Genomic DNA, 22,859 nt, shown 5'->3' with positions numbered 1-22,859 from the left:
TATTGTCGTCCAGCCCACGGACACGGTAAGGCTGGCCTTTCATAAGAATATCATCGCCCAACCCACAGGCACGGCCAGACTGGACTTCCATAACAACGTCGTCGTCCAGCCCACGGACACAGCCTGGCTGGCCTTTCTCTTATTTGTGTTCTTCTCCTCTTGTTGGCTGCAGCTCCATAGAAATATGTGACTTCTGTGTACTTCCTTGTATCCTGTGACCTGCGTAGATTCACTTGCTGATTAGCTTCTGGAGCTTCTTTGTAGATTCCTTGGGATTTTCTTTTCTTTTCTTTTTTTTTTTTTTTTTGAGATGGAGTCTCGCACTGTCGCCCAGGCTGGAGTGCAGTGGCGCGATCTCAGCTCACTGCAAACTCCTCCTCCTGGGTTCATGCCATTCTCCTGCCTCAGCCTCCCAAGTAACTGGGACGACAGGCGCTGCCACCACGCCCGGCTAATTTTTTTTTTTTTTTCGTATTTTTAGTAGAGACGGGGTCTCACCGTGTTAGCCAGGATGGTCTTGATCTCCTGCCCTCATGATCCACCCGCCTCAGCTTCCTGAAGTGCTGGGATTACAGGTGTGAGCCACCGTGCGTGGCCGGGATTTTCTGTATAGATGTACACGTCTGTGACTGAAGACAGTTTTACTCTTCATTTTCAATCTTTATGCTTCTTAGGTCTTTCCCCCTTATTCCTAGGTAAACTTATAATATGAGGAGTAAAAGTAGTGAAAGCACACAGACCTGCCTTGCTCCCCATCTTACGGGGAAGCATTCCATCTTTTGCTGTAAGTATCCTAGATATTTGATTTGTTTTTTATTTAACAGACTCTCTGTATCAGGTTGAGGGAGTCCCCTTCTTTTTTCTAGTTAAGGAAACTAGGAACTAAACTCAAGGAAGTTTTAGTCTAGAATGAGTGTTGAATTTTGTCACATGCTTTTTCTGCAGAATTTATTAAGATGTTTTTCTCCTTGTTAAATTTGCTCTGTTGATATGAGAATTACACTCACCGATGTTTGAATGTTAAGTAAGTGCCTCTTGGTCATGGTGTACTATCTCTTTCATATATAGTTGAATTCATTTTTCTAAAATTGTATTGAAGATTTTTGCTGCTGGGTTTGTGAGTGATACGTGGGCTTCCTTCCTGTAGATGATCTGTTTGGGTTTTGTTATCAGGGTAGTGCGAGCCTCATACAATGTGTGTCTCCTGTCTGTTTTCTAGGGGATTGCGTGGTACTGATATTGAAGCCTGTTGTGCCTGTGTATTTGCAGCAATGTTTTTAAGCACAAATTGAATTCTTGCCATACTTATAGAGCTGTTTAGGTTTTCTATTTCTTTTTGAGTCAGTTTTGATATAATTCATGTCTTTTAAGGAATTTTCCTATTTCATCTTAGTTGTCAGATGTATGGGCCTGATAGGATTTTGTATTTCCTGAACGTTCTTTTAGTGTTGGATCTGCAGTCAGGTTCAGTCTTTTATTCTTGTTCTTGGTAATTTGCTAGTGTGGTTTTTCTTCCTCTTGACCTGTCTAGGCAGAGTTGTGTAGTGTTTTGAATGCTTTTTAATTTTATTATTTCTATTATTGGTCTGTTTGCTATTTTATTAATTATTGAACTTAACCTTTATTATCTCTGTTCTACTTCCTTTGTGTTTAATTTCCTGGCTTCTTTAGGTGGACTTTCTAGACATTGATTTTATTCTTTTCTCTTTTCTAATATAAGAATTTAAAGCAGTAATTTCCTCGTAAGTACTGTTTTAGCCACATCCCTTAGCTTTGTGAGTATGTGTTTGTTTAAATGTGTTTTCTGCTTGTTTGAGGTAGGAGGTACTACCTGGTACCATGGCTGTAAGTGGAGGTCTCCTCCGGGCCTTTTACTGGGACGAGCATCGTGGAAGGTGGCCCCTCTGCCGTGCCCTTCTGCCTGGCTGCCCTTCCTCGACTGGCGGCTCTCATTCCCCACTCCATGCATCACGTCTCGGGTTTTCTGGCTGGCAACCTCGTGTTCCCACGATGGACTTGGCAGGGGGATCTGATGCCTGGGGGGTTGCCAGGTTGGGTAAGGAGGCCTTGTTCGCTTTGATCCTGCATAGTGCTAACAGTTTGTGAGGGAGGCGCAAATGAGACGAGATCCTGCCTGGAAAGAGAAAAGCCTGACCCACCGCATACAGGAAACGGGCTGCCTTCATTCCAGCACTAATGGCTCCACGAGGATGTTTCAGCGGGGTCATGAGTGAGAGCTCCTGACACATGGGAGTCTAGAGGAGTGGAGAGGTCAGCTCGGAGCAGAGAAAAGTGTGGGCCGTGACCTGCCTGGCCCTCCCAGGGGAGTTATCTGGGCAGGTGTTGGTGCTGGGGCTGTTGCCCATGGCGGCAGCGTGACCAGACAGCTGCTCCTGGGTCAGCAACCAGGGCTTGGTTGTCTGCATCTGGCCTAGGAAGGTGGTAAGGCAGGGATATGTCCAGCTCATTCAGGAGCAGCAGAGACCTGTGGGCCAGGAGTGAAGTTAACCCAGGGGTGGTGTGGGGAGGTGAAGTCGCAGTTGCAGGAGGGCGGCGTGGGGAGGTGAAGTCGCAGGTGCAGGAGGGGGGCGTGGGGAGGTGAAGTCGCAGGTGCAGGAGGGCGGCGTGGGGAGGTGAAGTCGCAGGTGCAGGGGGGCGGCGTGGGGAGGTGAAGTCGCAGGTGCAGGGGGGCGGCGTGGGGAGGTGAAGTCGCAGGTGCAAGGGGGCGGCGTGGGGAGGTGAAGTCGCAGGTGCAGGAGGGCGGCGTGGGGAGGTGAAGTCGCAGGTGCAGGGGGGCGGCGTGGCGAGGTGAAGTCGCAGGTGCAGGGGGGCGGCGTGGCGAGGTGAGGTCGCAGGTGCAGGGGGACGGCGTGGGGAGGTGAGGTCGCAGGTGCAGGAGGGTGGCGTGGCGAGGCCGTCCACGTGGGCCTAGAGCAGTGCTGGAGGGACTTTGGCTTTGACCGGAATGAGATGTGGAACCGTTGGTGAGCTCTGAGGTTTGGACTGGAAAGATCTGAAGTGTCTTTAGCAGGATCGCTCGAGCCTGCTGTGTGCAAAATGTGATGGGATACAGTGGCGCGTGGTCTGGGAACGGGAGGCTGCGTGGCAACCCAGGGTGAGGAGAGGCCTGGTGGGAGCAGGGGTGAGGGGCACACTGCTTCTGCATCCTTCTCACAGTGTTAAGCCAGTGGTTGGATGAAGAGGCATGTTTGCGAGCTGGAGGCACTGGAGGCTCTTCAGAGCCTGAGAGGCCAGCTGCAGGAGGCAGCCCTGACCAAGGCCTCGGGGAAGAAAGCTCCTGTCCCTGCGGTTCCCCCTAGTCTGTGGTAACCTTATGGCTCCTTGCCCTCCTTTGCCCACACCCTCTCTAGCCTGCTGGGTGCCTGTTCTGGGGGGCACTCTTACTCCTCTGTGTGCCACAGGCTCTGCCCACCCAGGGTGGATATCAGGAGATGGGCCCTGCTCCTGTAGGCTTGGCCTGGGGCAGTGGTGCCAGGCTTACTCCCACGTGTCGGCCCCGAGGCCTGCTTGGTGCAGGCCCTAGGTGATGCCTGAGGGGCCTGCAAGGGCCATTTGGGCTGTACTTGAAAGGGTCACTGTGTCTCCTCAGTTTCCACCAGGCCAGGGTCCTCCCTGCACTTACTGTGTGTGCCTGCGGCCAGGCTGGGGTACGGTTGCCCTGGTGCTTTTCTCTCCAAGGATGGGGGTGGCGAACCCCTAGTGGGAGATGGGCTGGTCTTCCCAGATGCTTTCGAGGTCATGCTTGGAACTGTAACCTGGGACTGTCCTGGCCTCCTTGTGTCTCACTGGGCCTGGGTGTGAGAACTGTCTCACCCGGGGCCCCTCAGAAGTGTGCAGGGGGTGAGGATCGCTGGCCTCCCTGGACCATGGCGCTGTTGCCTTGATTCTCCTGCTGGCTTTCCGAGGAGAGCTGACCGTGAGAGGGGCCTTTCTGCAGGGAGGGCTCGGGGCTGGGCCTCCTGTCTGTGGGGTATTTGGGGGTGGTTGCAGCGGGGGAGGAAGGTGGTCCTCACAGTGGCTGATTGGTGGGGCCCGGCTGCCACCCACCCCAGCCAGAGCTTACCTGCGCCGTCTCTCTCCGCCTGCCTTTCTGCCCCCGCCTCCCCCACCGGCCTCTTGCTGTGTGTCTGCCCGTCTCCCCTCTCTCTTGCTGGGTGTCTGCCTGTCCCTCCCTGTCCTGGCTCTTGGGCCCCCTCCTCTTTCTCTGTGGGAGTCACTGCTGCTCTTGTCTCTGTTCCCTTCTCTCTTTCTCTGAGCCTTTGCCTCTTTCTGTTTGGTACCTTTTCCCTACTCTTGTTTTCCTCTCTGCTGTTTTCTCTGTCTCTGTGTGTCTCTCGGCCCTCTCTCCACCTGTCCGTCCGTCTGCCTCTGTCTCCCCCACTCTGCCCGTGCATCCCTGCTCGCTGCGCCCTTCTGGGCCCTTGCTCTCTGCTGCCTTCCTCCCCTGCCTTCGCTCCTGGCTCCTTCTCGGCCCCCAGGCACACGGCACAGCAGGAGACCAACAAGACCATCGCAGCCAGCGCCACCACCGTGAAGCAGATGGCCGAGCTGCTGCGCGGCTCCTGCCCGGTATGTTCCTGGGGTCTCGGGCTGGGAGGGAGGAGAGGAACGGAGCCTTGTGCCTGTGATGGGAGCGGGGACGTCACACGAGGCAGGATACAGGGAGGCTGATATGTGTGGATGGGCACAGACTGACCTGGCACCTAGCTCCACGTGGCTCCATGGCTCAGAACCTGTGTTCAGTCATTCGGGTAGCAGCCATGTGCCGACCACGTGCTGGGAGCTGGTGTGGCTGCCCACACTCTTGCTCTCCTTGGCTTATGCAGTAGTGGGGACAAGAGCACCCTGGGTCCTCCTGGCCAGGCCTTACTGGAAGCTGATGGCCCGCCATTGTTTGCTTCACCATCCTCTCCCTGGCCCTGCATCCCCTGCCCCTCTGCCGCATCCGCCACTCAAGACCACCTTCACGTACACCCTCCCTATCCCCTCACCTCCCCTGGTGCCTTACCAGATGCATGGGCCTCAGGCCAGACATATGGCTGTGGCAGTGGCCATCGCCATACCCACTGCCACAGCCATCGCCACTGTCCTGGCTCAGCTGCCCCAGGGCCGCTCCCTCCCTCATCTCCACCCTGTCCCCACTTTTTTTTTTTTTTTGAGACGGAGTCTTGCTGTGTCTCCCAGGCTGGAGTAGAGTGGCATGATCTCGGCTCACTGCAACTTCTGCCCCCTAGGTTCAAGTGATTCTCATGCCTCAGCCTCCTGAGTACCTGAAATTACAGGCACCCGTCACCATGCCCAGTGAACTTTTGTGTTTTTAGTAGAGGTGGGGTTTCACCATGTTGCTCAGGCTAGTCTTGAACTCCCGGCCTCAAGTGATCCGCCCACCTTGGCCCCCTAAAGTGCTGGGATTACAGGTGTGAGCCACCACTCCTGGCCCTGTCCCCACTTCTAACCGTCCCGACACCCTCCGCTCCACCACACCAGGTCAGTGCCCAGTCACTGAAGATTGGTGGATACTTGTCACAAAAGATTAAATGCTGCCAAACCCTAAGATTTTACGGGGCAGGAGTGAGCAAGCTGCAGCGCGCTGGCCCGCACCTGCTTCATGCTGCACCTGCTTCATGCATACGGTGTGAGCCGCTGGCCATACCTGCTTCATGCTGCACCTGCTTCATGTGTACAGTGTGAGCCGCTGGCAGCACCCGCTTCATGCTGCACCTGCTTGATGTGTATGGTGTGAGCCGCTGGTCGCACCTGCTTCATGCACGTGGTATGAGCCGCTGGCCTCACCTGCTTCATGCTGCACCTGCTTCGTGCGTTCGGTGTGAGCTGCTGGCTGTACCTGCTTCATGTGCACAGTGTGAGCCGCTGGCCGTACCTGCTTCATGCATACAGTGTGAGCCGCTGGCCGCACCTGCTTCATGCTGCACCTGCTTCATGTGTATGGTGTGAGCTGCTGGCTGTACCTGCTTCATGTGCACAGTGTGAGCCGCTGGCCGTACCTGCTTCATGTGCACGGTGTGAGCCGCTGGCTGTACCTGCTTCATGTGCACGGTGTGAGCCGCTGGCTGTACCTGCTTCATGTGCACGGTGTGAGCCGCTGGCTGTACCTGCTTCATGTGCACGGTGTGAGCCGCTGGCTGTACCTGCTTCATGCATACGGTGTGAGCCGCTGGCTGTACCTGCTTCATGCATACGGTGTGAGCCGCTGGCTGTACCTGCTTCATGCATACGGTGTGAGCCGCTGGCTGTACCTGCTTCATGCATACGGTGTGAGCCGCTGGCTGTACCTGCTTCATGTGCACAGTGTGAGCCGCTGGCCGTACCTGCTTCATGCATACAGTGTGAGCCGCTGGCTGCACCCGCTTCATGCTGCACCTGCTTCATGTGTATGGTGTGAGCTGCTGGCTGTACCTGCTTCATGTGCACAGTGTGAGCCGCTGGCCGTACCTGCTTCATGTGCACGGTGTGAGCCGCTGGCTGTACCTGCTTCATGTGCACGGTGTGAGCTGCTGGCTGTACCTGCTTCATGTGCACAGTGTGAGCCGCTGGCTGTACCTGCTTCATGCATACGGTGTGAGCCGCTGGCTGTACCTGCTTCATGCATACGGTGTGAGCCACTGGCTGTACCTGCTTCATGTGCACAGTGTGAGCCGCTGGCTGTACCTGCTTCATGCATACGGTGTGAGCCGCTGGCTGTACCTGCTTCATGTGCACGGTGTGAGCTGCTGGCTGTACCTGCTTCATGTGCACAGTGTGAGCTGCTGGCTATACCTGCTTCATGCATATGGTGTGAGCCGCTGGCTGTACCTGCTTCATGCATACGGTGTGAGCCGCTGGCTGTACCTGCTTCATGCATACGGTGTGAGCCGCTGGCTGTACCTGCTTCATGCATACGGTGTGAGCCGCTGGCTGTACCTGCTTCATGCATACGGTGTGAGCCGCTGGCTGTACCTGCTTCATGCATACGGTGTGAGCCGCTGGCTGTACCTGCTTCATGCATACGGTGTGAGCCACTGGCTGTACCTGCTTCATGTGCACAGTGTGAGCCGCTGGCTGTACCTGCTTCATGCATACGGTGTGAGCCGCTGGCTGTACCTGCTTCATGTGCACGGTGTGAGCTGCTGGCTGTACCTGCTTCATGTGCACAGTGTGAGCTGCTGGCTATACCTGCTTCATGCATACGGTGTGAGCCGCTGGCTGTACCTGCTTCATGCATACGGTGTGAGCCGCTGGCTGTACCTGCTTCATGCATACGGTGTGAGCCACTGGCTGTACCTGCTTCATGTGCACAGTGTGAGCCGTTGGCTGTACCTGCTTCATGCATACGGTGTGAGCCGCTGGCTGTACCTGCTTCATGTGCACGGTGTGAGCTGCTGGCTGTACCTGCTTCATGTGCACAGTGTGAGCTGCTGGCTATACCTGCTTCATGCATACGGTGTGAGCCGCTGGCTGTACCTGCTTCATGCATACGGTGTGAGCCGCTGGCTGTACCTGCTTCATGTGCACGGTGTGAGCTGCTGGCTGTACCTGCTTCATGTGCACAGTGTGAGCTGCTGGCCGTACCTGCTTCATGTGCACAGTGTGAGTGAGACGCCAAGCTGCACCTGCTGTAGGTGCTGCCCATAGCTGCTCTCACTGCCTTGGGAGGGCTGGGGTTGCAGGTCCAACCTGCTGCAGAGCCAGCAGCATGGATTAGCAGTCCTGCAGGGGAAGCACATGCCGCCTTCCCTGTGGAAAATACACGTGACGTGGACAGTGCTGCGCTGGGTGTGGTCAGCAGTGAGAAGGAACGGAGAGTTAGGCAGGCCACAATGTGGTGGGGCTCAAAGACCACATGCCCCCATGCAAGAAAACACACAGTGTGTGGTTCTGTTTGTGTGAAATATCCAGAAAATGCAATCTCTGGAGACCAAAAGTGGACGAGCGGTTGTCGGGGTTGGGAGCAGGAGTCGGTTTTGGGGTGCCTGCAGGCAGGCGCAGGGCCCTTTCTGGCCTGATGGGGAAGTTCTAAAACTGGGTTGTGGGGATGGCTGTACAACTAAGAGTTACTGAACTCGACACTTAAAAGTGGGTGAATTTTATCAGATCTCAATTATACGGTAATAAAACTTGTACTTAAAAAAGTAGAACTAGTTCAAAAGTTAGTTACACTAAAAAAGCGTGTGACAGAGGCAGCAGCCCCCTGTCCAGTGATGGAGTGGCCGGAGTCTCCCTAAAGGCAGATGACAGGAGCGCTGGGAGCTTTGTGCTGAGCGGCCTGGAGCCTCTCTGTGCACAGGCCACTCCTCATAGCCATGGCTGCCCTGCGGGGACCACTCTGTGGGGACTGGGTGCTGCCCTGGCCTGTGCCCTCGGGCGGTGATGTCAGCAGCATCATGGCCAGCATTGACGCCTGTGTCTGCCCTCTTCCTCTGTAGCTTTGTTCTTCATTCTCTGACTCAGGTGTGCCTGAGTCACTTACTCATTTACTCATTCATCCGAGAATACATGCTGGGCCCTCTTATGGGAGGCACTGCGCTTACGTGAGGTGCTGAGCAAGGCCCCCCATGGTGGAGGGTTGCGATTCTGAGAGGTGTTTCTGTGGGGTGAGCAGGCTCGGGTGGTCCGCGCAGGCCGTCTCCTCGTGACGTGAATGGCTCCCTCACACGGCTTGGTGGGCGCAGTCAGTGCCTACCACATCTTTGACTTTGTGGGCCGTGGACGCTTCGATGAGATGTAGTACCTTCGATCGTGGGAAGAGGTCAAGGCTGTGATTGGCTGCTCCCAGTGCCCCTCGGTTATCAGAGGTTTACCCCAGACCAGCCCGCCTGAGCCTTAGCTCTCTCCAATCTTCTGATAGCCATGGGGTGGGTGCTGGAAGGAAGCTGTGGGTTCCTTGGTGCTCCTGCTGGTGGGCGGCGCCCACGGTGAGCCAGAGCAATGGGGCTGACCCCAGGGCTGCTTGTCCAGCCCCACCCTGGCTCAGTGTTTCTCCAGCTCCAGCTCTGGAGCAGGTGCCTGGTGGGCGCTGAGGTGTGGTGGCAAACGGCCTGGACCCTGGAGGCCATGGGGAGCCCGGGTACAGGCGAGATGCTGGGGAAGGGGATGGTTCTGGCAGTGACCCCGCCACCTATGTGACCACAGACAAGCCACTCGGGACTCAGGGCCACGGTGTCCTGCGCTGTGGAAGGGGAGTCACAGACAAGCCACTCGGGACTCAGGGCCGCGGTGTCCTGCGCTGTGGAAGGGGAGTCACAGACAAGCCACTCGGGACTCAGGGCCGTGGTGTCCTGCACTGTGGAAGAGGAAGGAGTCACAGACAAGCCACTCGGGACTCAGGGCCGTGGTGTCCTGTGCTGTGGAAGGGGAGTCACAGACAAGCCACTCGGGACTCAGGGCCGCGGTGTCGTGCGCTGTGGAAGGGGAGTCACAGACAAGCCACTCGGGACTCAGGGCCGCGGTGTCCTGCGCTGTGGAAGGGGAGTCACAGACAAGCTGCCCGGGACTCAGGGCCGCGGTGTCTTGCGCTGTGGAAGGGGAGTCACAGACAAACCGCCCGGGACTCAAGGCCACGGTGTCCTGTGCTGTGGAAGAGGAAGGAGTCACAGACAAGCCACTCGGGACTCAGGGCCACGGTGTCCTGTGCTGTGGAAGAGGAAGGAGTCACAGACAAGCCACTCGGGACTCAGGGCCACAGTCTCCTGCGCTGTGGAAGGGGAGTCACAGACAAGCCACTCGGGACTCAGGGCCACGGTGTCCTGTGCTGTGGAAGAGGAAGGAGTCACAGACAAGCCACTCGGGACTTGGGGCCACAGTCTCCTGCGCTGTGGAAGGGGAGTCACAGACAAGCCACTCGGGACTCAGGGCCGCGGTGTCGTGCGCTGTGGAAGGGGAGTCACAGACAAGCCACTCGGGACTCAGGGCCGCGGTGTCCTGCGCTGTGGAAGGGGAGTCACAGACAAGCCACTCGGGACTCAGGGCCGCGGTGTCCTGTGCTGTGGAAGGGGAGTCACAGACAAGCCACTCGGGACTCAGGGCCGTGGGTCCTGCACTGTGGAAGAGGAAGGAGTCACAGACAAGCCACTCGGGACTCAGGGCCGCGGTGTCCTGCGCTGTGGAAGGGGAGTCACAGACAAGCCACTCGGGACTCAGGGCCGTGGTGTCCTGCACTGTGGAAGAGGAAGGAGTCACAAGCCACTCGGGACTCAGGGCCACGGTGTCCTGTGCTGTGGAAGGGGAGTCACAGACAAGCCACTTGGGACTCAGGGCCACGGTGTCCTGCGCTGTGGAAGGGGAGTCACAGACAAGCCACTCGGGACTCAGGGCCGCGGTGTCCTGTGCTGTGGAAGAGGAAGGAGTCACAGACAAGCCACTCGGGACTCGGGGCCACAGTCTCCTGCACTGTGGAAGGGGAGTCACAGTGCTTCTCGCGGAGGTGGTGCGGGGCCAGGTTTATGTGCCTTGAGTAGCTCCTGGCTCCGGCAGGTGGTGTTGACCCCTGAGCTGGATTTTGTGGTGATGGTGTCCCTGGGGACCCTGGGTGTGCTTGTGGAGACAGCGGTGACACCAGGGGGATGTAGTTGATGGCGAGCCCCATTCTGAGTGTGGGAAGGTGGGACATCAGTGCGGGAGGAGGTGAGGGTGGTGGGGCCGCTAGGGCAGGGCCAAACCTCACATGTCGTGCCAGCTGTGCCCTCTTTCTGCAGCAGGAACGTCCTCAGCTGGACCGGCTGAAAACCCAGCTCTCGGATGCCATTCAGCGCTATGGAGTGGTGCAGAAGGTGAGGTTCAGGGGGGCGGCAGGGGCCTGCAGACCAGATAGGGTGGGCCTCGGTTCCCAGAGCACCCTCATGGCTGTCTTGTCCCTGTGGGCCTGGTACAGCCCCATCCCCAAAGGCAGAGAAGGGGGTCATCCTTGCACACAGTTTCTAGGCAGCCAGGATCCAGACTGTGCCTCAGGGCTTGTGTCCTAGAGGACATTTACCCTCAAGAGCTGACCCACAGCAGCTCTGGGGAAGCAGGAAGAACAGGTCTCACCCGACTCTGACAGGTGAGGAAACGGGGGCCCAGGGAGCTCCCATGCGTGAACAGAGGCCATCCAGCGTCTCGCTGGCAGAGCTCAGCCCTGGCCCCGGCAGCCTCTTCTGGGAGTGGCAGGCGTATTTTGCTGCACCATCGTCCAGAACCCTGCGCTCAGCTGACCATTTCTTCTCTCTTCCCCACCTTTTTTGCTCTTCCTGTGTTTCTTCTCTTGTCCTTTTTCCAACAGAAAATTGCAGAAAAGTCCAGAGCGCTGCTTCCCATGGCACAGAGGGGCAGGAAACAGGTGGGTGCCAAGTAGTGACCGTGGGTCAGTGACTGCTAGGGGACAACCCAGAATCCACTGACATCTGTGCTCCATGGAAGGGCAGGGAGGGCCAAGGGCAGGGGTCTCTTCTGAGGGGTGCCGTGAGGCACAGCCTTGAAAACGTGAGCATTTTGACCTTTGGGCCCTGGCACAGTGCCTGACAAGGGCTCAGCTCCCAGAGAATGACTGTGGATGGTTCCATGTGCTGGGCAGGACTCACTGGTCAGACCAGCCCTCTTGCTGAGAGCTGCTGTAAAACCTGGGTTAAAACACACGCATACATGGCCGGGTGCAGTGGCTCACGCCTGTAATCCCAGCACTTTGGGAGGCCGAGGTGGGCAGATTACCTGAGGTTAGGAGTTCAAGACCAGCCTGGCCAACATGGAGAAACCCCATCTCTGCTAGAAATATAAAAATTAGCCAGGCATGGTGGCGAGCACCTGTAATCCCAGCTACATGGGCAATCGAGGCAGGAGAATTGCTTGAACCCAGGAGGCAGGGCCGAGGTTCCAGTGAGCGGAGATCGCACCACTGCACTCCAGCCTGGGTGACAGAGTGAGATTCTGTCTCAAAAACAAAACCAAAAAAAACACAGGCACATGCACACAGAAAAATGCACACATAGATGCACACAAACACGTAGACACACAGATAAACACAGATTCACAGAGATAAACAGAGACACAGACATGCAGAGACATGCAGAGACAGAGAGAAATACAGACACACAAATACAGACATGCAGAGACACATGCAGATAAACACAGACGTGCAGAGATGCAGATAAACGCACAGAGACGCAGATAAACGCAGACATGCAGACACATGCAGGTAAACACGCAGAGACAGATAAACACAGATGCACAGAAATGCAGATAAACACCTAGAGACACAGATAAACATAGACACGCAGATACACAGATAAACACGGACACGCAGACACACATGCAGATAAACAGAGACACATAAACACAGACACACATGCAGATAAGCATAGACATGCAGAGACACAGATAAACACGGACACACAGACATGAAGAGACACAGATAAACAGACACACATGCAGATAAACACCTAGAGATGCAGATAAACACAGACACACATGCAGATAAACACCTAGAGACACAGATAAACATAGACACGCAGACACATAGATAAACATGGACACGCAGACACACATGCAGATAAACAGAGACACAGATAAACACAGACACACATGCAGATAAGCATAGACATGCAGAGACAGATAAACACGCAGACACACAGATAAACACGGACACACAGACATGAAGAAACACAGATAAACACAGACATGCAGACACGCAGAGACACAGATACAGACACGCAGAGACACAGATAAACACACACAGATGCGAAGAGACACAGATAAACACAGACACACTGAGACAAAGACACGCAGTCACACAGATAAACACAAACACGCAGACACGAAGAGACAGATAAACAGACACACACAGACAGAGATAAACGCGCAGACACGAAGAGACACAGATACACAGACATGAAGAGACACATTTAAACACAGACATGCAGAGACAGATAAACATAGACCCACAGACACACAGATAAACGCAGACATGCAGACACAAAGAGACACAGATAAACAGACAAACAGGTGTGCAGAGACACACGCAGATAGACACAGGCATGCAGAGACACATGGATCCAACATGGGGGAAGCATCAGAGCAGCCGGGAACCAGGCCCAGGGAGGCACGTGTTCCCAGATCACTCAGGCTCATCATCACTTCCTTCTCACCCTCAGGACATTTGCCAGCTTGTGTCTCAGCTTATCGAGACTGAACAGCTGTGGTGGCTTATAGCTTTAGTGGTCTTACTGGGCCAGAGAGTCACAAATTAGAGCTCGGGGCCCTTAGGAATAAAACCCTGGAGGGGATTGCAGCCCTCAGGTTTTCCCCGGAGAGGCAGGCTTTTGCTGATCCACACTCGCTGGTGTGTGCGTGACGTGAGAGTCTAAGACGTCAAGCAACAAGTACTTTACAGGAAAAGCTGAACAGAAGTCGGAGTGCCCTCAGAGTACTAAGAAGACAAAAGTTGGATTTTAAGGCCCACCCAGGAGGAGGGACTCTTGTAAACACAAGTTCCGCTTGAGACCATGAGAGATGACAGTAAACCAGAAGTAGACCAGCCCTGACCAACCAAACCTAAAGCATAGCCAGTAATCATGTGTATGTGGTCTCTCCAAAGACAGAGGACAATTCCATCATCTAGAATCTCTGCAACTTTTCATATAGTGTTTGGGATTTAAGCCAAAGTCATTAGACATCACAGGTACCAGGATCCAATGACTAAAGCCAAGGAAAAACAGGAAGTAGAAACTGACCAACAGGTGATGCAGATAATCAAATGGTTGGTCGGACACTCAGCTTAAAATACCTACAGGTTGAGCATCCCTAACTTAAAACTCCAAAATCGGAAAGTTTTTGAGTGCCAACATGATGCACAAAGGAAATGCTCTTTGGAACATTTAGGTTTTTGGATTTTTGATGAGGAATGTTCATCCAATAAGTACAATGCAGATATTCCAAAATCTGGAAAAAAAAAATCAAAAATCTGAAAACAAGTTCAAAATCTGAAACACTTCTGGTCCCAAGCGTTCCGGATGAGTGACACTCAATCCGTTTTATTAACACGTGAAAGGAAATAGGAAATGGTACAGACTTTTACCAGAGAATTTACATTTTATTTTAAAAAGGGAGTTCTAGTATTGAACAATACCGTAACTAAAATTAAGAATTTAGTGGGTTAGCTAAATCTCCACATAGACAAAGCAGAAAAAAGGATTAGTGAATTAGAAGGCAGGGCATAAGAAAACTTATCTGGGATGTTGAATATTTATTAAAAAATTAAATCCATAATTTAAAAATATCCCGCAAAGAAAACGCTAGACCTCAATAGCTGTATGGGTAAATTCGGTCCCATATTTGAGCAGTACCTAGCAGCAGTTTACACACACACACACACACACACACACAGAGAATACGGTGGGGGGGAACACACCTTGTTTGCCTCACGAGGCCCCAGTAGCTTGATTCCAGATTCTTACGAGGATCCCAGGAAGGAAATAACAGGCTAGTCTCTCTTACGAACATAGAGACAAAAATCCTAAATATTAGTAACTTCAATCAATCAATGTGTAAAAGGATGATACATCATTATAAAGTGGGGTTGATTGTAGGGATGCAGGGCTGATTTGCATTCAGAGTCTGGGTGTGATTCACCACAGAATACAGAAGAAGTGAGGAAATCTGTACAGGTTATTTCAACAGATAGGAAAAGCACTTGATAAAATTCAGCACTCAAGGAGGCTAAAAAAAAATCCTGGCAAACTAGGAATAGATAAGAATGCCTTTAATCTGCTAAAAGGTATCTTCAAAAACCCTACAGTTAACGTTATACTGACTGAGGAGATGTTAAAATCTTTTCTCCTAAGATAGAGGATAAAACGAGGGCATCTAGTACTATTGTTTCTGTTCCCCATTGTGCCAGAAGTCGTATCCAACGCAGTATGGCATGAAAAAAAAAGTAGGATTGAGAAGGAACTGTGTTTCATAGACAGCATGATTATGTCCATGGAAAATCCGAACGCGTCTGCAGCGTGCTGTTAGAATTCATCAGTGAATGCGGCAGGACAGGTAGTAGACAAGAAGACATTGTGTGTGCTGGCAAAAGACAGTTTGGAGAGGAAATTTAAAAACTGATACCATAATTTATTACAATAAATTTCTTCAAAAAATTCTATGAAGAGTGGTTAAGGCCTCTACATTAAAAACTATGCCCCATTACTGAGAGAAATGACAGATGACCTAAACCATGCAGGGGATACTGTGTTTACGGAGATGTCAGCTCTCACCCGGTGGATGATCTAAACCATGGAGGGAATACTGTGTTTACAGAGATGTCAGCTCTCACCCAGTGGATCTGTAGGCTCAATATAATCCCAGTAAAGTTCCAGCAGGTTTTCAGTGTGTGTGTGTGTGTGTGTGTGTGTGTATGTGTGAACTGTCAAGCTGATTCCAAAATGTATATGGAAATAGGAAAGACCCAAAATAGTGAAGACAGTTTTGAAGAACAACGAAAGAGATTTATACTCTCAGGTATTGGAACACGCTATAAAGCACAGAAATAAAAACAGTGTGGCGTCTGTGCGAGGCTAGACACACCAGCCCTTGGACACATCAGCCCGTGGGACAGAGTGAAGACCGGACACAGACCACATATACGTGGTGGCTGGGTTTGCGGCCGAGGCGGACTGCCCTGCCACGGGAGGTGGGTGATTCGTTCAGGGCTTGATACGGATCACTCAGATGTTTGAACTGGAAAAAAGGACCCTTCACAAACAACTCACCCTGTGCAGAAAGCACTTCCAGCCAGACCACAGACCCACGTGTGAAAGATAAGGCAGTAGCACATCCAGAAGGCACCATGGGAGGCTCCGTTGATGCCTTCATGGTGGGCAAGTGTTCTTACACAGACGCACAAGTGCCACCCACAAAGGAGAAGGTCGATACACTTTGTTAAAGTTATACCCCAGTAAGAGAGTGCAGCCCACAGCACAGGGGAGGGTGTGTGCACAACACGTGTGAAAAGGACTTACATCCTTAATATATAAAGATATCTTACAGATCAACAAGGAAAGGGCAGACAACTCTATTGAAAAACAATAAAAGGGCAGCAGCCTTCCACAGGCACCTCAGAAGAGGATTCCTGGTGGCTCATAAGCCTGTGAACTTGGCAACACGAGTTATCAGAAAAATGGCAAAGAAACCCATGGTGGTGTATCACCACACACCACACCCACACAAAGAACTAGAGCAAACATGAGTGAGAACCCCTGCAAAAGCCGGGTGTGGGCCTGTGTGCAGGTCGTTGCACACTCATGCCTTACCGGTGGAGTGTGCCTCTGCATCACCACTTTGGACACTGTTGGAAAATATCTGTCAAGTCCAGCATTTTCTTACCTAGGGTCTTGCAGTTCTGCCCAACAGACATGCATATCTGCGGGCCCTTCATATCTATGAGTTTCACACCCGTGGATTCCACCAATCACAGACTGAAAATATTTTTTAAAGAATGGCAGCTGTTCTGAGCATGTACAGCCTCTTCTCTTCTTGTCGTTTCCGAAACAATACAGTAGAGCAACTATGCTATTTACTACACAGCATTTACATCATATTAAATATTATAGGCAACCTAGAGGTGATTTAAATATATGGGAGGATGTGCGTAGGTTGTATGAAAATACCAAGTCATTTTATATCAGGGACTTGCGCACCCACAGATTCTGGTGTCTGTGGGAGTCCTCGGCCACTCCGTGGAGACAGGACAACTGTGTGTGTTGACAGAAGTCGTGGGAGAATTGCTCATAGCAGCACCCCATGCAGTGGTGCAACCTGGACCCCTGCCCAGTCTTCACCAGCACAGGGAAGCGGCACCTGCTGAATTCATGCCACCGGGGACTGCACAGCAACCAAAAGAGTGAACTGTGGCCACCACGCCCACTGGTGATGCCTTGGACATAATGCTGAGTCCAAGAAGCCTGAGACCCAAGGGGATAGATTGTGGGATACCATTTCTGTGGTGCTCAGAACCCCCCCCCAGTGGACAGTGTTAGAAGTCGGAGCTGGGTTCTCCTCTGTTGGGGGCGTGGGATGACAGGTGCTGGAGGGAGGCCTCGGAGGTCCTGGCCAGTGTCCTGTGTCTTGGCTGGGACGTGTTTCCTTTGTAAGCAGTCACAGAGCTATACTCTTTGCACTTGGCATTGAAACATAGACGTATTGCTTTTCGGAACAATTTTCTTTTAAAAAGGTGGGGAGTGGCCAGTAGTGCTTCTGAGAAATCACGGAAGGTTAGATTATTTCTAGGAATTTGCAAACTATAAATGATGAGATGATATGCAACCCTGTTCAACAAAAGGACTGTTGCCAAGTTGATGCTGGGCTGACGGGGGGGGGGACTTGGGGGCTGCTGCTCACAGGCTGGGCAGCCCTGGCAGGGGCGAGGGGCACTGGCTGCCTTCCCTGTCCCCTGCCTGTCTCCCCTGGGTGTGCGGTGGGCAGCTCAGCCTGTCTGGAGTTGGAGATCCTGGCTGTGGTCAGTAGTTTGCAGCTGGGTCGAGGGTCAGCCTCAAACCCAGCTTGGGCTCAACCAGTGAGCAGCACCCCAGTCCCTGGGGCAGCGTCGGGAACGGCCCCAGTGGCAGATCACGCTCTGTCTCTGTGCCGTCACCGGCCACCTCAGCCTAAATTTCCACCAGGACTTTGTGTGTCCCCAGCCAGGCTGCAGAAGTGAAGATACACTTCACTCTCACTGGCTGGCTGGAAATTCCCTAGACACGCCTCCCTGTCTGGGGTAAAGGGCTGGGGGTCACCCCTTGTCTCTGGGTCCAGTTCCCTTTGATTTAACGTGGGACTCGGGGAAGCATTGCCACAGCCATGTCCTTCCTGACATTCTGGGCTTTGCCTCCAGAGACTCCACCAGCTACATGTTAAAAAAAGAAACGCGTAGGGACTTTATAAACATCGATAAATTTGACGTTATAAACATAGAGTCTGTTGCTGCTTGGAGGAAACAATGAACTACCGGGGGTTCCTGAGAAGACACTGCTGCTCCCGGTGTGGGCGCCTCTCGCCCTGGCCCCTGCCCGCCCTTGGTTCGGAGTGCATGAGAAAGTGGTCTGCTTCCCAGAGCCTCGGAGAGCCCTGGGCGCCGGCCTCAGGTCCCTGCTCTCTGAATGCCAGCAGAGCGGAGTCTCTTCCCACGGGAAACCGCGTGCGCCCTGTCTCCAGCACTCACGTTAGAGCGTGTCTTCCCTGCTTGTCGGAACAGGGACCCAGGCCCTGAGCCCTGTGGGGAGGAGAAAGCCGCCTTTGTGTGTCTGCCTCTTGAGCTGGAAAACTATCACAGGGCCGTCCCCCCTGCGCTGGCCCCAGCACCTTGCCAGCAAATCCTTAATCCCAGCCTCGGAGCTCAAGACCCAAATTGGGCCTTTGTGCAGAGAATAAAGGAGCGCTTTGAGCCTTTCGGGAGGAGGCCGCAGAGGCACCCGGGCATCTAAGCCATCTCTTCCTCCCCTGGCTTTTGTCCTGCACTGCTGGGGAGAGCAGCACCAGGCCCCCGATCCTCCCGCTGCAGAGGTGAGGGAGACCAAGCACCTGTGGGGTCTCCTCTGGCCCGCACCCCAGCCCTGCCGCCTTCCTGGGCGTCCACATGACTCGCACCCCAGCCCTGCCGCCTTCCTGGGCATCCACACGGCTCGCACCCCAGCCCTGCCACGTTCCTGGCCGTCCACACGGCTCGCACCCCAGCCCTGCCGCCTTCCTGGGCGTCCACATGGCTCGCACGCCAGCCCTGCCGCCTTCCTGGGCGTCCACATGGCTCGCACCCCAGCCCTGCCGCCTTCCTGGGCGTTCACATGGCTCGCACCCCAGCCCTGCCACGTTCCTGGGCGTCCACACGGCTCTCACCTCAGCCCTGCCACCTTCCTGGGCGTCCACATGGCTCGCACCCCAGCCCTGCCACGTTCCTAGGCATCCACACGGCTTGCACCCCAGCCGTGTCATCTTCCTGGGTATCCACACAGCTCACACCGTAGCCCTGCTACCTTCCTGGGCATCCACGGGGCTCGCATCCCAGCCTGGCTGCCTTCCTGGGCGTCCACATGGAGCCCTGTTTGCACCCCCCTCCCACCTCTGCACCCTCCCCATCCTTCCGAGCTTCCCCCTTCTCCACATGCGGGAGGTGGCAGCAATCCCAAGGCACAGATCCGAGGCAGGTCTCCATGGGTGCCCAGCACCCTCTGCCCGCAGCTCTTGGGGAGCTGTCATTGAAACCCCCAAGTCCAGGGAACGTCGCACAGAACGTCCCGTGGTGCCGTCTCCACCCAGGCATCTCACTGGCCCGCATTAGCTGGCCTGGAGGATTTCATCGTAGGAGGGACCACATTTCCTCCGGCCCCCTCGCCTGTGGCTGTTTGCTGTCAGGGCCGAGGGCATGCCCCTGCATCTCCATCCCCAGACATCGCAGCTGGGCTGCCCCAGGGACCTCTTACCTCAACAGTTTAGTATGTTTACCTGGGGCCTTTGACTTTACCCAGGCCATGGGATCCCAGTCAGTGGGGCTGTTGTAGAGCCTGTCACTGTTGGCAAGCGGGAGGCTGTGCTCAACCCTCATGCCGCTCTCCAGGGGCGTGTATGGCCGTGTCCCCTGGGGGGAGCATCTCTGCCCTGTAGCTCACAGCACTTGGGAAAAGCACAACTCAACCTGGTTTCCCACCTGAGTCAGAGTATGGCATCTTGAGGCATCTCTGCTGTACGCTGCAGCCTCACGTGCTTCACCTCAAGCTCTCTGGGCAACACTAGGACGTGGTGAGGTCAGCTCCATTCCCTGGAAGTGAAGCTGGAGGCTCAGGGAAGCTGTGGACCCTCCCCAGGCCCCCAAGAGGTGAGGGGTAGTGTTCCTGAGCCCTCGTGCCTCAGGAGAGCCTCGTGCTCAGGGGCTCCTGGTGGAGTGAGGTGCATGCCTGCTGTGCTCTGCAGACGTGAGGGGTCAGACCGTGTGGGTGGAGCTTGAGGGGCATAGACCACGGGGCTGTGAGTGCCACTGCTGCCATTCTACAGATGAGGACAGTGAGGCCCAGAGAAGTGCGTGGCATGCCTGGGGCCTCACAGCCGGCACCAGTGCTGGGGCCGGAACCTGAGCCCGGGCTCTTTATGCAAGCACCCCGGAAGCCTAGGGGCTGGAGCCGTAGGAAGGAGGCGTTGGGGTTGCTGGGCTTGGCGCGAGGCCAGCGCCTCCCTGGGCTCCCACCGCCAGGCACTGCTCACTTCCTCCCGCCCACTCCAGGAAGGGGAGGTGATAATTACCACCTTGGACGAGTTGCGCTTGTCAACAGATTTTTTAGATCTTTTATTTTATATTCATCTATCCACGTATTTATTTATTTAAAGGCCTGTGCTAGCTTTTACCCGTGTCAGGGTGGTGTGTGGGATGAAGTTGGCTTGCGAAGGAGAACCTGCCTAGGGCAGCCTCATCGTCCCACCTGCAGGATGTGGACAAGCTGCCCCTTTAGACGAGGGTGGCCATGCCCACCCTGGAGGGGCCTGAGGAAATGGGAGAAAGGAAGTAGCACCTAACCTCATGCTGCATCCCTCCAGAGGTGGCCGGTGCTGTGGCTGTTGGTCCTGTTGTCTCCAGTCTCGTGCCGCGTCCCTCTGGGTGTGCTGTGGCTGTTGTTCCTGTTGTCATCAGCCGTGTCAGGCAGAACTGTGGGGACTAGTGAGGAACCCCGCCGTCCCGTCCTGGATGCAGTCGCACCAGCATAGCCCTCCTAGCCTCGCGCCCACCTGGGGTGGCTTCTGCCAGAAACACAATGAAGTGCTTGTTTGTGGATCCACTGGTTCGGTGCCCAGCTGGGGTCCATCTCTCTGTACTTGGTTGTCACCTGTGCATCTGCTCCAGCCCCAGTCCCGACGGTTCTCGGGCCTCAGGAGGTGGGGACACTTCACCGGGCCCTGGACATAAATGTGACCCAGCCTGGGTGGTTTTTGGGAGCAGCACCTGCTGGGAAGCCAGGCGGGGCCAGTGACTGCTCCAGAGGAGGTGAGCACCCCCCCTCCCCCGCGAGAAACCTCCCCAGGAGCGCTCACGGCACTTCCTCTGGCTTCGGGGTGTCTGCACATGCCCACCCTGAGCTGCACGGCGTGGTGAGGTGGCTTTCAGTTTGGGAAAGGGCAGAAGATGAGCAAGTCTCAGCCTCTGCAGCTTCCTTGCAGGGCAACTGAGGTTATAGTCCCCGAGCACGGGGAGCCAACAGAGCTGGTCCCGTGAGCCAGGCTGCCCTGCAGTCCATGTCCCCAGATGCCCACACACGCGGGAGGGGCACGGCAAGAGCTCTGGACGTGAGTGGGATGAGTTGGGGTGGCAGCTGTACCCCTGCTGCCCTCCATGCCTAGCGCTGCCAGAGGATCCTTCACCATGCCTTGCCTCCTGGCCTGCATGGCCAGCTGCTCTTGGTGGACAGTGCTGTCCCTAGGCACGGTGGAGGCCAGTCCAGTGGGGAGAGAGGAAGCAGAGAGGCTGCCTGCACCCCACAGGTCTAGCCTGGATTCCCATTCCCAGTCAGTTCCACACATTGTACCCAGATCTCATGCCTAGGATGACACCTAGGCAGGGCCCTATGCCCTCAGAGGCTAGGAACTGGCAAAGCTGTCCACACTGCCTGAGGGCCCTGATGAGTGGAGGTGCAGTCTGGCTGGGACCCCGTACTTAGCGGGGGCCTTTCCCAGACCTGGGAGGGGACCTTGGTTGTGTCCCCCACAGAGGGCTGGGGAGACATGGGGGGGGGACAGGCAAGGGAGGGGGCCTGTGACTGAGTCCCAGGCTCTGGTGTGAGCTGGGTGGCCCCATCCTGAGAGTCCTGTCGCTGCAGGGGCTCCGATCCAGGCCCAGCCACTACGCCCCCTGCCTCACCGCCACAGAAGGCCCAGAGGCATCAGGACAGGCACAGTCCCCACCTCTGTCAGATCCTCCTCTCCAAACACGTGGTGACGCCCACTGGGCCAAGACCAGCGGCCGGGCAAGTCAGCTGGGAGAGCGCCTGCCTGGGCAGGGAGGGTGGTCCTGGGATTTGTGCCGGGGAGTGTGTGTGGGCACAGCATGTGTGAAGCTGAGGGAAGCTGGATCTGGGGGCGGGGCTGAGGCCGCCATGGGTCTGCTCCTGAGGACTGCAGGAGGCAGCAGCCTGGCCAGGTTTGCTGAATTGCCCGTTCGCTGCGGAGTGGCTAAGGTGGCTGTGAACTCCCTGAGTCTCCCGGATGGTGAGTGGGAGGGTCATTATGGTGCCTCAGGAGCATGAGGAGCAAGTAAAGGTAGCGTGGCCCTTTTCGTTGTCAGCCGTCCCCACCGCTGTCGCCTTGTCCTTGCGCTCCAAACCTTGATGTGTGTGAGAGGAGGCGCTGCTGCAGAGCCCCACGGGCTCGCCCTGATTGAGCACGGTGCCAGCTCCCCGCCTCGCTCTGCCTCAGTATACTCAGCTGTTGTGAAGGCCCCGTCTCCTCCCTGCAGGGTTTCCAGGAAGATCGGGGGTGTGGCTGACTGGAGCAGGTGTTCGTGGTGAGACTGGGCCTGACCAGACCGCCACCTCGGTTTTCTGCTCTGCTCATTCTCGGTGCCTTTTCCCGTCTCCCTTTTTCCCTCTCACACACACAATGTCACATGGTCACACATCCCACAATCACACAGGCACTCACAGTCACACACACACCTTCCTAAGGTGAAGGCAGCCCCACTGGCATGGGCAGGGCAGGTGGGGGGCACTGCGGCCTCCTGATAGGAGGGGAAGGAAGGGCTGCGGGGTGGGATTGCCACTATTGTCGAGTTTTCAGTTCAGTATGAACGTGTGCACCGGGAGGTGGCGGCTGCAGCATGGACCCTTCCTGCTTCCCGCCCACCCTCCCCTCTGCCA

The 22,859-nt window shown here is 55.2% G+C and overlaps 1 protein-coding gene across 18 annotated transcripts in view; it reads left to right on the top strand.

Moving 5' to 3' along the window:
• Nucleotides 1-22,859, top strand: part of TSNARE1 (t-SNARE domain containing 1) — a 140,256-nt gene that overhangs the window by 82,979 nt on the left and 34,418 nt on the right. For 17 of the 18 annotated variants that reach the window (XR_005240902.2, XR_005240904.2, XR_012093773.1 and 14 more), the window contains 3 exons: nucleotides 4,500-4,590; nucleotides 10,713-10,787; nucleotides 11,276-11,332. Coding sequence is in view for 14 of the 18 variants with exons in the window: in XM_038000087.2 (XP_037856015.2) it covers nucleotides 4,500-4,590; nucleotides 10,713-10,787; nucleotides 11,276-11,332 (223 nt within the window). In the remaining 4 variants the exon portion in view is untranslated. The remainder of the gene's footprint in view (nucleotides 1-4,499; nucleotides 4,591-10,712; nucleotides 10,788-11,275; nucleotides 11,333-22,859) is intronic. The other variant, XM_038000077.2, reaches the window with a different exon arrangement.

The sequence above is a fragment of the Chlorocebus sabaeus genome, chromosome 8 (assembly GCF_047675955.1).
Source record: "Chlorocebus sabaeus isolate Y175 chromosome 8, mChlSab1.0.hap1, whole genome shotgun sequence".
In the NCBI taxonomy this organism is placed as follows: Eukaryota; Metazoa; Chordata; class Mammalia; order Primates; family Cercopithecidae; genus Chlorocebus; species Chlorocebus sabaeus.
This window is presented reverse-complemented; position numbering and strand designations above follow the sequence as displayed.